The sequence below is a fragment of the Bos grunniens genome, chromosome 11 (assembly GCF_055505025.1).
Source record: "Bos grunniens cultivar Pamir isolate PY7600 chromosome 11, Bosgru_T2T1.0, whole genome shotgun sequence".
NCBI lineage: Eukaryota > Metazoa > Chordata > Mammalia > Artiodactyla > Bovidae > Bos > Bos grunniens.
Window position 1 is genome coordinate 97,155,870 of NC_141175.1, and position 18,069 is coordinate 97,173,938.

The 18,069-nt window shown below is 42.7% G+C and overlaps 1 protein-coding gene across 2 annotated transcripts in view; it reads right to left on the minus strand.

The window, feature by feature from the left end:
• The window catches only part of SLC4A5 (solute carrier family 4 member 5), a 125,202-nt gene that overhangs the window by 45,311 nt on the left and 61,822 nt on the right, over nucleotides 1–18,069 (minus strand). For both annotated transcript variants that reach the window (XM_086327665.1, XM_086327666.1), the window contains 2 exons: nucleotides 1,276–1,436; nucleotides 221–376 (listed from right to left, as the gene is read on the minus strand). In XM_086327665.1, the coding sequence (XP_086183791.1) occupies nucleotides 221–376; nucleotides 1,276–1,436 (317 nt within the window). The remainder of the gene's footprint in view (nucleotides 1–220; nucleotides 377–1,275; nucleotides 1,437–18,069) is intronic.

An 18,069-nucleotide genomic window follows, 5' to 3' on the forward strand; every position in this document is an offset into this window, starting at 1 on the left:
ACCTGCTGCAGGCTACACGTTTTCCATTTTAAAATAATTGATCTACAGAGATTCCTCAAGTCTCTTCAGCTAGCAGCATTATCAGTTTTGTACTGATTCCTGCACTTATCTGACAGGTCCAGCGAGGCTAGAGTCTGGGCATCTCGGCTCTGGGATATCAAGGGTGGAGGGTTGGAGATTTGAGATGCATGGAAGGAACAAGCGTTATGGCCCAACTCACTGCTGGTGGAGGAGACCGCCTTTCCAATGTCAGCCAAGGAGCGGTGGATGGGCTTTGTGGTTTGGTGGCGGTGTTTCCTCAGGAGGACGTAGCTGACCCTCTCGCGGAGCTCTGGACGAAGGAGGCCGTCCTCAATTTGCTTCTCAATGACATCATCTAAGTGGGAAACAAACACGCCTTGTCCACGGGGGACAGAATGACTAGGGGTGTGGGGGTCTTCAGCTTCACCTGTTATTTGTGGGATTAAAAGTGAACTAAAGGAGGCATGGAATGTAGAAATAGTCCCAACCTTCGCCACAAACTGAAAATATGCACCAGTCATGAACCTTCAGGCTCCGTATATGTAAAAGCGTGTGTCTGTGGGAGTTGGTGCATGTGTGTGCATGGGGGTGCATGGTGTGTGCATGTGGGCGCATGTGTGCAGATGTGGTTCATGCGAGTGCATTGTGGGTGCATGTGTGCATGCATGTATGGGTATAGGATTCTCTGCTCTTTCTATCAATAATATTGTGGAAAGTAAATGAAATTGTAACCATGAAAGACCCTAAGAAGCACAAGGCACTATGCCAAGTGGTTTTAGTCCCAGTGTGAATTCTTTTTAGAAAAGTATTTGGGGCAGCATACTTCTGGTAAAACTGAATGTGCTAAAACAAAATTCACAAGGAGTTTAGGGACAGTAAGGCAAGCTACTCCCTTCCTTTGTCACTCCATCAAACGAGAGCTAATTTCCTGAAGATGAGTGACGATCCATTTACCCTGATAAGAAACAGGTTGCCATGGCAACAGGGGTCTCCACCTAGGCTCAGAAGTGCTCTCCGTTTCGTTCCATTGCTGAATGGCATTTCAGAGGCTGATCTTGCCCTCTCTATAGGCATCTGAGACTAGGAGTAACTGTGACGCTGCTTTGGGAGTATCAGACCCAAAACCTGGTCTCCGCAGAATTAGGCAGGCATCAGAGGTGGGCATGCCACATAGACCAAGGGTGGGCAAGAGATGGGGCAGGGGAAGGGGGATGCTGCCCTGGTTTGCGGGGGCCACAGCAGTCCTTGCCTCACCTATGATCTGTGGTAAGGAGCCACCATCCAAATCCAGCAGCACGGTTCCCGTCTGCAGGCAGGTGCGGAGCTCAAAGAGGCTGTGCAAGGACAGCGTGGACACGTGGGGCTTGCTCCAGCGTTCGCCTCCTTCCTCTACCTTTTCTTCAAACTTTATCCACCTGTAGAGGTAAGGACGGGGCTCAGCATGGCCTTTGCCCTCAGGAGGAGCCCCCAGCTGGGTCTCTTCAGGAGAGGGATGCTGGCTTGCAGGTCATGCTCTGCACATTGTGGGGGCATTGGCCCTCTACTCATAGGCAGAGGGTCTCCTGGGGACTCATCCCTCACTCCTCCTGATGGGGCCATGCTCAGGGCATGCTGAGGGCAAAATGGCAGCAGAGAATGACCATACATGGGTGTTAAGACTGTTCTTTTTTTCCTTTTATTTATTTTCTAATTGGAGGTAATTGCTTTATTGGATATGTTGCAAAACTGGGTTTGGTGATGGTGGCACAACTCTGCACATTTACTAAAAATCATTTAATTAATACACTTAAAACAAGGGAACTTTATAGTATCCTGCAATAATGGAGCTCTTTAAAAAACAAACCATCCACTGGATCCTAGTTACCTGTCTACTGGTCACGTGTGTGTTCAGTGCCTGCCTTTTGAGGGTATGGTTTGCTGGGAGAGGCGATCATTTCCCCACAGTTCTACTGTAGGGCCTGAGGTTTCCATGAATCACACTCGGATTTTGGTTCTGAAAGTTCAGGGTAAAATCCAAATGTAATTTATGGGAGGAAAGAAATTAAACCAAAGATGTGTAAGAATTTGTCCTTTCTAGAAGCCTCGGGATCATAGGCTGAGGGGGAGGGCCACGTGGGAAGGCCTTGGGCCACTGGCAGAGGCGGCACCGGCCTGTGACTCCTCTGCAGAGGGCAGCACTGGACAGCCTGCAGAGCCGCAAGGAGGCAAAGGCTCCTGGCCGGAGACCTGCTCGCTCAGTTTTATTCAATTTCGACCTCAAATTACTGAGTAGCTTCAAACTATTCCAGTCAAAATCCTATGGGAATATTTTTGGGCTGTGACTAACTCTAAAGTTCCTCTGAAAAAGAGGATAGTTGGGGAATGTCAGAGAATAGCTAGGGAAAGTCTAAAAAAGAAGAATGGGGATGGGACATGCCTTTAGCAGATATAAAAACTTACTGAAAACCTTGAGTAATTAAAGCATTATAATTCCAGCCCAGATATAGACAAAGGGATCTAGAAAACAGCAGCCCAGAAACAGACCTGAGCCCCCATGGGGTCTGGGTTTTGATGGATGGACTTTGTTTAAAAGTCCACTAGGGACTACCCTGGTGGTCCAGTGGTTAATAGTACTCCTTCCAATGCAGGGGACAGGGTTAAACCCCTGGTCAGGGAATTCAGATCCCATGTGCCAATGGGCAACTAAACCCATGCCCCACAACCACGCACTGCATTTAGAGAAGCCGGTGTAAAATGAAGAGGCCACGTGTTGCAATGAAGACGCAGCACAGCCAAGAAATAAATAAATACAGTGATAAAAATTAAAAGATGACCAACCTAAGTATAAAAAAATGAAGTCCTACTTCTCACCAAACACTACTAAATTGTATATGGATTAAAGGCTAAACAAAAAAATTTATCTATAATGGAATATTGTTGAGCCTTTCAAATAAAAGGAAATCTTGACACATGCTGCAGCATGGATGAAACTTGAAGACATTATGCTAAGCAAAATAAGCCAGTCACAAAAGGACAAATATTGTAAGATTCCACTTATATGAGGGGCATAGAGTAGTCAAATTCATAGAGACAGGTGGTTGCTAGGGGCTGAGGAGAGGGAAGTGGAGGAATTGCTATTTAGGGGGAATAGAGTTTAAGTTTTGCCGGAGGAAGGCATTCAGGAGATGGATGGTAGTGATGGTTCTGTAACAATGGGAATGTACTTAATGTCACTGAACTGTACACTTTAAGATGGCTCAAATGGTAAAGTCTATGTTATATCTATTTTGCCCCACAATTAAATAAATAACAATGTGAAAATCTATAAACACAAATACAAATATACTAGAAGAGAATATAGAGGAATATTATATTCTTATTATAACATTATATAATATAATACATATTCTATAATATAATATATATTATAATTCCTATTATAATATTATATTCTTATATCCTTGGTTGGGGAGAAAGACTTCCTAAACAGTATGTAAAACCATAAAGGAAAAGAAATGGGCACTTTGTTACACAAAAATATACTAAAACCTGTGCATAACACAGTAAGACATAAATGAAGTTCAAAGAAATGCAATATACTCAGAAAATATTTGCAGCAAACAGGACATCAATGAATTTTTTTTTCTGGCTGCACCACATGGCATGTGGGATCTAGTTCCCTGACCAGGGATCAAACCCACACCCCTGCATTGGAAGTACAAGTCTTAGCCACTGAACTGGCAGGGAAATCCACGAAGCTTCTTCACAACAATAGGAAAAACTCAAATTACCCAACTGAAAAGTGAACAACTGAAAAGAAATGAAGATGGCCAATAAACTTCTGAAAAGATGTTCAACTTTCCTACTAATCAAGAACACTTAAAGAATGTTGCTGTGGGCTTCCCAGGTGGCCCAGTGGTAAGGAATCCATCTGCCAATGCAGGAGACACATGTTTGATCCCTGATCCCAGAAGATTCCACACACCGAGGGGCAACGAGCCTGCGTGCCATGGCTATTGAGCCTGTGCTCTAGAGCCCAGGAGCTACAGCTACTGAGCTCACCTACTGCAACTGCTGAAGCACGCAAGCCCTTAAGCCCATGCTCAGCAAGGGAAGCCACTGCCATGACAAGCCCATGCATCACAGCTAGAGAGTAGCCCCCACTCACCGCACCCAGAGAAAAGTCTGCACAGTATCAAAGACCCAGCACAACCCCAAATGAATAAATTTAAAATGAATGTTGATGCAAATGAAACAGCATCCTTTGCTTCTCATATTGTCAGAAATTTAAAAGATTGACAACTTCCTGTGTTGGTGGAAACACGGGGAGGTGGGCACTCATATACTGTATGTATGTACACAGTATGTGTGTATGTATATATAGTGTCATATTTATATAGTGTGTGTTTGTATATATATATTTCGTGTGTATATATATATATATAGTGTAGCCACACAGCCTTCTTGAGGTGAGGAATTGGGGAGCCTCTTTTGTCTTTCAACCCAGTAGTTCCAATTCTAGGTAGTTATCACAGGAGTATCATTGCACATCTGCACACAGTAAAGTGGATACTAGGAGACGCTCACTTCAGCTTTGTCGATTAGGGTGAAGAATTGGAAACCACCAGCATTCAGTAAGGACTTTGTCATATCAGTTCCGTATGTCCATGCCACGGAATACCCCTCAGAGATAAAAAGTATGAGGATGAACTATGTGTACTGACAGGATGGACAATATCATCCCATTTTATAACAAGAAGAAAAACACGTGCAGGTGTGCACGGGGGTCTTTACACACGTGTCTGAGCAAATCCGGCAGTAGTTTTGGATGGATGCCTATCAGATGGTTAAATGATTACTTTTGAAGGGAGGTATGAGTTTGTTGGGGGCAAGATTTAAGACATTTTCACTCTACTGTGTTAATTAGTATCGTAAAAGTGCAGCCTACGGAGCAAGACAACCAGCTTGAATCCCAGCTTTACATTCACCAGCTATGGACTTTTTTTCCCTGGTGGCTCAGATGGTAAAGCATCCGCCTGAAAGGCAGGAGACCTGGGTTCGCTCCTTAGGTGGCAAAGATCCCCTGAAAAAGGTAGTGGCTACTCACTCCAGTATTCTTGCCTGAAGAGTTTCATGGACAGAGGAGCCTGGTGGGCTACAGTCCATGATGTTGCAAAGAGTCAGACACAACTGAGTGACTAACACTTTCACTTTCAGTATAGTGAGAGTGCAGCCTGTGGAACGAGACAACCAGGTTTTGAATCCCAGCTTCACATTTACTAGCTATGGAGTTTGAACATGTTACTCAGTCTCTTACCACCTTTGTTTTCTTCAGGAATAATAATCTACTACTACTACTACTAAGTCACTTCAGTCGTGTCCGACTCTGTGCGACCCCATAGACGGCAGCCCACCAGGCTCCCCTGTCCCTGGGATTCTCCAGGCAAGAACACTGGAGTGGGTTGCCATTTCTTTCTCCAATGCATGAAACTGAAAAGTGAAAGTGAAGTCGTTCAGTCATGTCTGACTCTTAGCGACCCCATGGACTACAGCCTACCAGGCTCCTCCACCCATGGGATTTTCTAGGCAAGAGTACTGGAGTGGGGTGCCATTGCCTTCTCCAAGGAATAATAATGAGTGAGTAAGTGAAGTCGCTCAGTCGTGTCCGACTCTTTGCGACCCCATGGACTGTGGCCTACCAGGCTCCTCCTTCCATGGGATTCTCCAGGCAAGAGTACTGGAGTGGGTTGCCATTTCCTTCTCCAGGGGATCTTCCCGACCCAGGGATTGAACCCAGGTCTCCTGCATTCCAGGAAGACGCTTTAACCTGAGCCACCAGGGAAGCCCTAAGGAATAATAATAAGGAATAATAATAGTTTATAGCAATTAGAGAAGTGCCTGGCACATAATGCACATTCTGTTAGTGTTAGCTTTATAAATGTAAAAGGAAAGAACATTGCTTTTGTAAACTTAGAGACAATAAGCAAATAAGAAAGTAAAGGCATTCAAGGCTCTCCCAACCAGATGACATTATGATTGATATTATGATGACCTACATATTAGATCTCTGTGTACATGAATATATACATGCACACACACATTTTATATTAATGACAGTATAAGGACATGGTATCCAATGGATATCCTTTCACATCTATGAAATGAAATGAAAGTTTCTCAGTCATCTCCGACTCTTTGCAACCCCATGGACTGTAACCTCACAGGCTCCTCTATCCATGGAATTGTCCAGGCAAGAATACTGGACTGGGTTAACATGCTTTTCTCCCACCCAGGGATCAAACCCTGGTCTCCCACCTTGCAGGCAGATTCTTTACCACCTGAGCCACCAGGGAAGCCCATGTACAGAGCTAAAGAACTGTATTACCTGTTATACATTTTATCTCTGTAAATATTCATATCATTTTAAAGGCTCTTTAGCATGCCATTGTATGAGCAGACCAAAATTTATGTGAATATTCCTAATTTGGTACACATTTATATGATTTCTTATGACTCTGTATTGTAAATAAGGTTGGTCTGAATATCCTTGGCCCTTGTCTGCACATTTTTACGTGTATGACATACATTGTCAAACTGTTCTCCAGAAAGCCATGCCGATTCTTATTTCCACTAGCGTACAGGAGACCTCACATTTCTCTGAAGTCTCTCAAACTCTAATATTGTCATTCCTTTTCAACTTTGTTCATTTAGTAATTGAAAAATTATATCATATTTGCATTCTTTTGACTACATGTGAGGTTAAATATCTTTTCCTTTGTCAGATTTCCTCTTCACACAATTGTGTGAATACTTTGCTGTATTAATGTTTAACATCCTGATTCAATACATTCATCTGAGAACAGTTAACTGGGAGCCTGGAAGGACCTTGGGGGCTTAGAGGGACACAGGATGAAGAGGATTTTTTTTCTAATACACATGTGTTTATTGACTGTTTAAGCTGGCTTAAACTCAACACAAAAAATTAAGATCATGGCATCTAATCCTCTCACTTCATGGCAAATAGATGGGGAAACAATGGAAACAGTGACAGACTTTATTTTCTTGGGCTCCAAAATCACTGCAGATGGTGACTGCAGCTGTGAAATTAAAAGATGCTTGATTCTTGGAAGAAAAGCTATGACAAACCAAGACAGCATATTAAAAAGCAGAGACATTACTTTGCCAACAGAGGTCCATACAGTCAAAGCTATAGTTTTTCCAGTAGTCATGGGTGGATGTGAGATTTGGACTATAAAGAAAGCTGAATGCCAAAGAATTGATGCTTTTGAGCTGTGATATTGGAGAAGACTCTTGAGAGTCCATCGGATAGCAAGGAGATCCAACATTCATTGGAAGGACTGATGCTGAAGCTGAAACTCCAATACTTTGGCCACCTGAGGTAAAGAATTGACTCATTGGAAAAGACCCTGATGCTGGGAAAGATTGAAGGCAGGAGGAAAAGGGGATGACAGAGGATGAGATGGTTGGATGGCATCACTGACTCGACGGACATGAGTTTGAGTAATCTCTGGGAGTCGGTGATGGACAGGGAAGCCTAGTGTGCTGCAGTCCATGGGGTCACAAAGAGTCGGACATGACTCAGCAACTGAACTGAACTAATATGCTGTGTGCTTTGCTCTGTTTAGTCACTCAGTTGTGTCTGACTCTTTGCGACCCCATGGACTGTAGCCTGCCAGGCTCCTCTGTCCATGCTGATTCTCCAGGCAAGAATGCTGGAATGGATTGCCATGCCCGCCTCCAGGGGATCTTCCCAACCCAGGAATCAAACCCAGGTCTCTGCATTGCAGGTGGATTCTTTACTGTCTGAGCCACCAGGGGAGCTATATATATATATATATATATATATATATATACACACATATATATATATAAACTTTTCATATTCTTTTCCATTATAGTTTATTATAGGACATTGAATAAAGTTCCCTATGCTATTAACAGGACCTTGTTGTTTATCCACTGTATATATGATAGCTTGCAACTACTAACTATTTCAAACTCTGAAGAATGGGAAAGTTTGATTAAAGGAGTCCTGGGAGGTGAAGACCAAAAAACATGGGGCTGGAGCAGAGACTCAGGGACTTGCCTTGGAGACTCACAAAGGTATAGCGGACATCTTTAATTGGGAAATATGTTTGGGAGAACATTATTTAAATTATGCTAGATCCAAGTCTCTATGATATCCCTCCAAAGTTTTTCTAAAATTTGTATTAACATAAGGGTTTGCAAGGAAGAAATCAAAGGACAGGTCCAAATGTTCTGGTCAGGAGATGGTTACTCTTCTCCCTGAGAGTCTTTCTCCTATTTAATCACTCAAATTGCTCATTTTTATCTCAAAAATTACCTTCATTTAAAAAAAAAAAGCTCTATATGCAGACAAGGTCTCAACCAACCTGAGTATAGTCTGCAGAAAAACAAAGTTATCTGTTTCCAGGTTCAAGGCAATGCCAGAACTAGACTCCTGCTACCAGCATCCCTTGAGAACTTGATTTTTTAAAAAGTCCAGGATACTCAACAGCTTCACTATGGATATGTCTTCAGTTGTCCTTGCAACTATTTTGGGAATCCAGATATTGAAATAGTAAGCCCAAGACCTGACTTGATTTTGTATTTTTAATGACTACAGCTAGAAATTAAGCTCCCTTTCACCTTAGAACATAGAAACATGGAGAGAACCCAAGGTCTGTGGCTTGGTTTTCAACTTGGACTGTTTATTAGAATTGCCTAAAGAGATTTTTAAAAATACTGCTGCCTGAATGCACACCACGAGCAGGGTAGCCTAGCCATAGAAACTCCTAGGTTATTTGTGCCCTGCGTGCGCCTCTACCCTACAATCGTATAGAACTGTGTGGCTCAGGGATAGTTGGACTTGTCTGAGATCCCAGTGCTGGTAAACAGCTCTGTGTACTTGGGTCCCATTCTTTTTGTATAAGAGGGGAATATGGCCTCTTCCCTTAGAATGGCTCTGAGAACACCAGTTGAAGAGGTAGAGTGGATCTCTGAAGGCTCTTTTCCAACTTGGTCATTCTATACTTTCTTTTCTCTGATTTTTAAGTAGAGTACATACCTCTACACTAGCATATCTCAAACTTTAATGAGCATACAAGTACCTTGGGGATCCTGTTAGAATGCAGGTTCTAATTCAGCAGATCTGGGAAGGGGACCAAATTCTGCATTTCTTTTTTAAAAGTTTTTTACTGAATTATAGTTGATTTACAATGTTGTGTCCGTTTCAGGTATACAGCAAAGTGATTCTTTTTTAGATTATTTTCCACTGTAGGTTATTACAAGATATGGACTATAGTTCCCTGTGTTATATTTTAGGTCCTTGTTTTTCTATTTTACATACAGTAGTGTGTGGAGAAGGCAATGGCACCCCACTCCAGTACTCTTGCCTGGAAAATCCCATTGATGGAGGAGCCCGGTGGGCTGCAGTCCATGGGGTCTCGAAGAGTCGGACACGACTTCACTTTCACTTTCACTTTTCACTTTCCTGCATTGGAGAAGGAAATAGCAACCCACTCCAGTGTTCTTGCCTGGAGAATCCCAGGGACGGGGGAGCCTGGTGGGCTGCCGTCTATGGGGTCGCACAGAGTCGGACACGACTGAAGCGACTTAGCAGCAACAGCAGCAGCAGTGTGTATCTGTTAATCCCAAAGTTCTAATTTATCCCCTACCCCCACCCACTTTCCCCTTTGGTAACCATGCTTGTTTTCTATGTCTGTGAGTCTATTTTTGGTTTGTAAATAAGTTCATTTGTATAATTCTTTTAGATTCCACATATAAGTGATATCATATGCTATTTGTCATTCTCCGTCTGACTTCACTCAGTATGACCATCTCTAGGTCCATGCATGTTGCTGCAAATGGCATTATTTCATTCTTTTTCATGACTGAGTAATATTCCACACTTTAAGAACCGCTATCCTAGGATGGTGATTCTTAAACTTAGTTGCATATAAATATACCTCAGATGGACCTTCCCAGGTGGTCCAGTTGTTAAGAATCTGCCTTCCATTGCACAGAAGGTGGGTTTGATCCCTGGTTAGGGAACTAAGAACCCACATGCCATGAGGCAACCAAGTCAGCATGCTGCAACAAAAGATCTCGCAAGCTGCAACTAAGACCCGAGGTGATAAACAAACAAACAAACAAAACCCCTCAGATACTCTTTGTGGGCTGCACTGGGGCTTTGTTGCTGCGCGTGGGCTTTTTATTTAGTTGCTGCAAACGGGGGCTACTCTTTGTTTCAACGCACAGGCTTCTCATAGTGGAGCACAGGATCTAGACGGGCGGGCTCCAGTAGCTGCAGCAGGCTGGCTCGGTAACTGCAGTCTGCGGGCTCTGGAGCGCAGGCTCAGTAGTTGTGACACACGGGCTTAGTTGCTCTGAGGCATATGGAATCTTCCCGAACCAGGGATTTAGCCCATGTCTCCTGCATTGAGAAGCGGATTCCTATCCACTGCGCCACCTTCGAAGTCCCTTCAAATACTTTTAACACATTAGTGACCAGAGACATATTAACGCCACAGGCGTAAGTTTCTGCAAAAACTCCTTCGGTCAATAATGTGTTAAAATCTTGACGTCCAGGTCTTATCCTAGACCAGTTTACCTCAGAATATATGGGTCAGATACAGGCAACTCTGCTACAGATTTTTCCAAGTAAAGTTCCTGACTTCTGGGGCCCAGAGGCTAAAATGACATTTAATTTTTAGTCAATCGTCTTTGCTCATTGTTTCAGTGTATACCTGCCTCTCCAAATACACATCAGGCTTTTTGAGGATAGGGACCATCATTTCTTCTCTGGTGTCCCTTCTGGTCTCCTACCCAGAGTGGCTCCATTAAATGCTTGCTCCTTTCTCTTTGAGGTAGTGAGGCCTCAATGATTACTCTGGGTGAAGTCTGGCTATGAGGAAATGACTGGGAAAAAGATATCTCAACAATCATGGGGTTTAACTGTGGTTTTGTTTTTTTTTTAAAGAAACTTTTGGCTGTGCAAAGCAGCATGTGGGATCTTAGTTCCTCTACCAGCGACTGAACCCACGCCTCCTGCATTGGAAGAGTGGAGTCCTAACCACTGGACCATCAGAGAAGTGCCCCCACCTTTTTAAAAAGATTTTTTTTTTAAAGATTTTTCAAAATGATCTAAGCAATGATCATCAGAGTCTAGTAACGTCACAAACATCCACACAAAGGTCAGCTGGACAGGAGCTGCCTTCGATGGAAGCAAACACTACCACCCATGAAAGTCTTGTGGAAAAGTCAGTTAGGAATCAAATAAGTCTCAACTCAACTGCACTTTCAGGAAAAACAGGGGCGGAGGAACATGGAAAACTCAACTGCAAGGATGCAGTTAACAAAATCCAGTATTTAGAAAACCATATAGGACAAACAATGCAGTTTCTTTAGAAATAATGACTACTGCAAGGGAAAAATAAAGGAGAAGGGACCTGTAGATTGAAAGAGATGTAGGAGATAAACCTCCCAAATGCAGGGTGTGGACTGTGAAATGGAATATTCGCTACCTTATCAGTAAACAAGGATGTCACAGCCATTAGTGATTTCAAGCCTGGGAATATGAATTTCTAAAAACAGAGTGCCCAAGTGTGAGAAAAATGTCTTTGATCCAAGAGTTGTTGGCTGCCACCACTCCCTATGGTGAGGAACAAAGGATATAAAAAAATCAAGAAGCAGGACTCTGGTCCCAGGTAGCTGAGATGCATATGAAGGGAATGATTTCTGTGAGTCGAAATGCTTTCATCTTCCCATACATAAGTTCAGTTCAGTTCAGTCGCTCAGTCGTGTTCGACTCTTTGTGATCCCATGGACTGCAGCATGCCAGCACTCCATCACTAACTCCCAGAGCTTACTCAAACTCATGTCCATTGAGTCAGTGATGCCATCCAACCATCTCATCCTCTGTCATCCCCTTCTCCTTCTGCCTTCAATCTTTCCAAGCATCACAGTCTTTTCCATTGAGTCAGTTCTGCACATCAGGTGGCCAAAGTACTGGAGTTTCAACTTCAACATCAGTCCTTCCAATGAATATTCAGGACTAATTTCCTTAAGGATGGACTGTTTGGATCTCCTTGCAGTCCAAGGGACTCTCAAGAGTCTTCTCCAACACCACAGTTCAAAAGCATCAATTCTTTGGCACTCAGCTTTCTTTATAGTTCAACTCTCACATCCATACATGACTACTGGAAAAACCATAGCTTTGACTAGACAGACCTTTGTTGGCAAAGTAATGTCTCTGTTTTTTAATAAGCTGTCTAGGTTGGTCATAACTTTTGTTCCCAGAATCAAGCATCTTTTAATTTCATGGATGCAGTCACCATCTGAAGTGATTTTGGAGCCCAAGAAAATAAAGTCTGACACTGTTTCCATAGTTTCCCCATCTATTTGCCATGAAGTGATGAGACAAAATGCCATGATCTTTGTTTCCTGAATGTTGAGTTTTAAGCCAACTTTTTCACTCTCCTCTTTCACTTTCATCAAGAGGCTCTTTAGTTCTTCACTTTCTGCCATAAGGGTGGTGTCATCTGCATATCTGAGGTTATTGATATTTCTCCCGGCAATCTTGATTCCAGCTTGTGCTTCATCCAGCCTACCATTCCGCATGATGAATTCTGCATATAAGTTAAATAAGCAGGGTGACAATATACAGCCTTGACGTACTCCTTTTCCTATTTGGAACCAGTCCGTTGTTCCTTGTCTGGTTCTAACTGTTGCTTCCTGACCTGCATACAGATTTCTCAGGAGGCAGGTCAGGTGGTCTGGTATTCCCATCTCTTTCAGAATTTTCCACAGTTTATTGTGAGCCACACAGTCAAAGGCTTTGGCCTAGTCAATAAAACAGAAGTAGATGTTTTTCTGGAACTCTCTTGCTTTTTCGATGATCCAGCAGATGTTGGCAATTTGATCTCTGGTTCCACTGCCTTTTCTAAATCCAGCTTGAACATCTGGAAGGTCACGGTTCACATATTATTGAAGCCTGGCTTGGAGAATTTTGAGCATTACTTTGCTAGCGTGTGAGATGAATGCAATTTGTGTGGTAGTTCAAGCATTCTTTGGCATTGCCTTTCTTTGGGATTGGAATAAAAACTGACCTTTTCCAGTCCTGTGGCACTGCTGAGTTTTCCAAATTTGCTGGCATATTGAGTGCAGCACTTTCACAGCATCATCTTTTAGGATTTGAAATAGTTCAACTATAATTCCATCACCTCCACTAGCTTTGTTCGTAGTAATGCTTCCTCAGGCCCACTTGACTTCACATTCCAGAATGTCTGGCTCTAGGTGAGTGATCATACCATGGTGATTATCTGGGTCATGAAGATCTTTTTTGTATAGTTCTTCTGTGTATTCTTGCCACCTCTTCTTAATATCTTCTGCTTCTGTTAGGTCCATACCATTTCTGTCCTTTATTGTCCCCATCTTCGCATGTAAAGTTCCCTTGGTATCTCTGATTTTCTTGAAGAGATCTCTAGTCTTTCCCAGTCTATTGTTTTCCTCTATTTCTTTGCATTTGATCACTGAGGAAAGCTTTCTTATCTCTCCTTGCTATTCTTTTGAATTCTGCATTCAAATGAGTATATCTTTTCTTTTCTCCTTTGCCTTTCACTTCTCTTCTTTTCAGAGCTATTTGTAAGGCCTCCTTAGACAACCATTTTTCCTTTCTTGCATTTCTTTTTCTTGGGGATGATCTTGATCACTGCCTCCTGTACAATGTCATGAACTTTCATCCATAGTTCTTCAGGTGCTCTATCAGATCTAATCCCTTGTATCTATTTGTCACTTCTACTGTACAATTGTAAGGGATTTGATTTAGGTCATACCTGAATGTCTAGTGGTTTTCCCTACTTTCTTCAGTTTAAGTCTGAATTTGGCAATAAGGAGTTCATGATCAGAGCCACAGTCAGCTCCTGGTCTTGTTTTTGCTGACTGTATAGAGCTTCTCCATCTTTGGCTGCAAAGAATATAATCAATCTGATTTTGGTATTGACCATCTGGTGATGTCCATGTGTAGAGTCTTCTCTTGTGTTGTTGGAAGGTCGAAAGAGTTGGATATGATTGAAGCTACTGAGCACGCACACCACTAAACTACATACTTAAAAGTAGTTATGACAGTAAATTTTATATTAAGCATATTTTTATCATAATTAAAAAATGAGGGACGAAAGAAACAGCCTTATCATCTAGAGTCACCTACTAAAATATTTACAGATGGATTGATACGGTGTATGGGATTTGATTCAGCATAACATGGTGTGTGTATTTGGAGTAGTGGGTTGAAATAGAGGCACAAGATTGGGCATGAATTAGCTGGTAACCATTAAAGCTGGGTGATGGGTACATTGAGGGAGGTCATTCTGCTACAAACCACTTTTGCGTAAATTTGAATTTTCCATAATAAAACATTTAAATACTTTTCATACTGAAAGAAAAGAAAGTAAAGTTGCTCAGTTGTGTCCGACTCTTTGCGACCCCATGGACTGTAGCCTACCAGGCTCCTCCATCCATGGGATTTTCCAGGCAAGAATACTGGAGTGGGTTACCATTTCCATCTCCAGGAGATCTTCCTGACCCAGGGTTTGGACCCGGGTCTCCCAGGCAGATGCTTTACTGTCTGAGCCACCAGTGAAGTCTCATGTTCATATTGAATAAAAGTGAAACAGGGGGGAAGGGGGCAGGGCACAAACTTTCAAAGAATGATATAGCCTGAGGACATGGCATACACTGATTACAACCAAACAGGTCCAAGATGAGTTGACTTCCTCTAGACCTTGAGCCTCAGTGTACACCCACTATAACACATCAGTAAGCTAAGTAACATACCCACCAGTGCCATGACAGTTCCAAGGCTTCATGTTAAAGATCAAAAAGTGCGTGGTGGCCCAATTCCTGGAAATCCTTTCCCCCAAATAGTAGGAATAATCCTCCCATTCATTAGCCTATGAAATTACCCAGCCCGTAAAAACTAAGCAAGCCATATCTGGGGACTGCTCTCACCTCCTGAGATGGCCCACACTCTGTGGGGTGTGTTTCACTCTAAATAAATCCACTTCTTAGCTATCAGTTTGCCTCTCACTGAATTTTTTCTGCAATAAGACCTAGAACCTGAGCCTCATTAAGTCCTGAAACCAGGTATGTGATCTCAGTTAAAAGATTGTGGATTCAAGTCCCAAGCTGGGTTTTGGCTGGGTTTGAGTCCTGGCTGTATGGATTCACATCCCAATCTGAGTCACAGGGTTTCAAAGGAATCGACTCTAAAAAGCCTCTGGCCAAAGCTAGGCTTAAAAACTCTTGGAAGCCTGATAAAATGGTTAATGTGTAATCCCAAGCAGCTCATTGCAAAGTGACCTTTATACCATGGTTGGCTTCAAAAGTGGGGAATTAGAGATGGAGAAGCAGGTCAAGTGGAAAGAAAATCTCTGGGCTGGAAAAGAGCTCTCAGAGATTTTGTCCAGGCCAGGGTAGGCACCAGGTGCCCCTCCCAGCTGGGATGGAGCGGAATGGAAGCTTGAAGAGTCACATGTCACAGAAAGCAGTTCTCAGTCACGCAAAGGTGACTGAACTGAGGTCCAGAACTGAGGCCTTTTCTGTGACTAGTAACTCGGTCACTATATGATTAGTGGAAGTTACTTTTCATTTAATTCCAAGAGTGGTAGCTATTAATATTAAGCACTGCCAAATCTCCTTTTAAGGAACCAAAAAGGGCAGAAAACTTTCAAGCCTAAACTCTAGTTCTATCCTCAGATGGAAACAAATTATAACCTGCACTGGCCCTGCCCTGACTATAGCATGTGTATCATGGCTCTTACCCTTAGCTGCGTAAGGATCATCAGGGAATTTTTCAGAAATTCCAACATCCAGGTTGACTGCAGACTAATGACATGAGAATCTAGGGGTCTGAGAATCAGACATCAATACTTTTTAAAAGCAACACACAGGCCTTTGAGAAGACAAAGCAATGAGTGGGCCATTAAGAGTGGTTGATGATGTTGTTTTGTTGCTAAGTCGTGTCCAACTCTTTGTGACCCCATGGACTGTAGCCCACCAGGCCCCTCTGTCCACGGGATTTCCCAGGTAAGAATACTGGAGGGGTTGCCATTTCCTTCTCCAGGAGATCTTCCCGACCCAGGGACTGAACCCACATCTCCTGCATCGGCAGGCAGACCTTTACCGCTGAGCCACCAGGAGAGCTCTTATGTGTGGTTCAATAAGAGTAAAATCTGCCATGTGTGTGTATACATGTATCAGTTAGAGCGATTGTCCCTTTCTTCTGCACTTATTTTACATATCACTATCATTAAAGTTTGCCCTGGCTAATTTGTTGAAAATTTCCCCTTAGGACATCCTGATTTAAAGATTTTTTAAAAAAATGTAATTTGCTATAGAATGCAATCTTTAATGATAAGGTTACATAGCCTCTAAACACTTGCTCTAAGATTTAAAACTATATAAATTTATTTCTCAGATGAAGTTTACTCACCTCCAAGGTGTAAAGTACACACACACACTGTGGTAATTCTCTATCTGCATGGCCTTATTCACTTTCATCCTGTAACTCTACCATCCCCACCCCATCATCCATCCTCCTAAAACTTGACAGCAGTGTATTAGCTACAAAGTATCAAAACACAGTGTTGTCAGTTTCTGCCTGATGCTGATTTGTAATAAATTTTGTGATTCTAACAGATTCGTTTCTTAAAAGTAACCAGTTTTCCCCCACTATCCAGCAAAGCTCTTTAACACTGAGTCTTAACCAGCACCCTGAATTTTCCAGCAGAAACCAAAAGCCAGTTTTAATTCTCTTATATGGGCCAATGAAGAGCTTTCCTAGAGATATCTGAGGAACCTTTAGATACTTCTTAGGTTCAGTCTTTGACAGAGCACCAAGAGATGAGGAAAAGCTTTTTGAAAGAGGAAGTCCTAAACCCATTCCTACAGTTTATTTGGCAAATTCATACTACATGATGACAAGCACATGCATTAAAATGTGTATTTGAAATAATGTAAAAAGTTATTTACACAACTGATTAGAACTACACATATAATGTGTAGTTTTAAAAGTGAAAAATGGAATATTTCCTGCCATATCAGTAAACAAGGATGTCACAGTCTCAGTGACTGCAGCCCTCGAATGGGAGCTGGTGAGCCCTAAGGGCACTCGGGAAGGAGAATATCTGTGATGTCAGAGCATTTCTCTCAGGGAGAAATGAGAGAGGTTGAGATGCTATCTCCTGGACTTGAAGTCCTAAAATTTCCTGCTGAATAAAACGTAATCCTCAACTTTTAGGTTATGAATATTTTTTAAGCTGACAAAAGAGAGCAGGACCCTGTGGGGCCCTCCTGGGTACAAATTCTTTGTCCCCCATTTCTTGTTTGTACAGGGAATAAGCTTCACTCAGTATCCTTGACCTTCTCTGAATTCCACAGAGCAGATTAAAGTAGTTGCTTATTAGGGGAGGGAAAGAATGCAGAAACTAAGGCGAATTGACAAGAAACAATAGTACACCGTGAGGCAGGGTCCTGGCTCCTCTCAAGAGATACGCGTGCAGCTCTGCGCTCATGCTCAGTCACACAGTCATGTTAGGGGAAACACACTACTGAAACTGTCCACCCAGGCCAGGCACCATGGTTACCATTTTCATGAGTTATTTTACGACAGGAGGTCCTGGTAAGGAACACGGAACTGATAACTGCCAACCAGAACAGTTCGGAAAAGGTCAAAAGGAATCACTATATATCCTACCACCTCCCAGAATCCTTTCTGGCATCCTTCTTGGCTGAGCAATGCTTGCACCACCAGGAGGGACTCTGAGTCATAATGACTGGCCAAAGAAAACCTGAAAACTAATCCCATCACCATAAAACCTGAGACTGCGAGCATGTGACAGAGCAGTTCTGCCCTGGGTTCCTGGGTTCCTCCTGGGTTCCCTTAGCCTCCTGCTCTCCACCTAGAAGCCCCTTCCCAATAAAGTCTCTTGCTTTGTCAGCATGTCTGTCTCCTTGGACAATTCATTTCCAAGTGTTAGATAAGAGCCC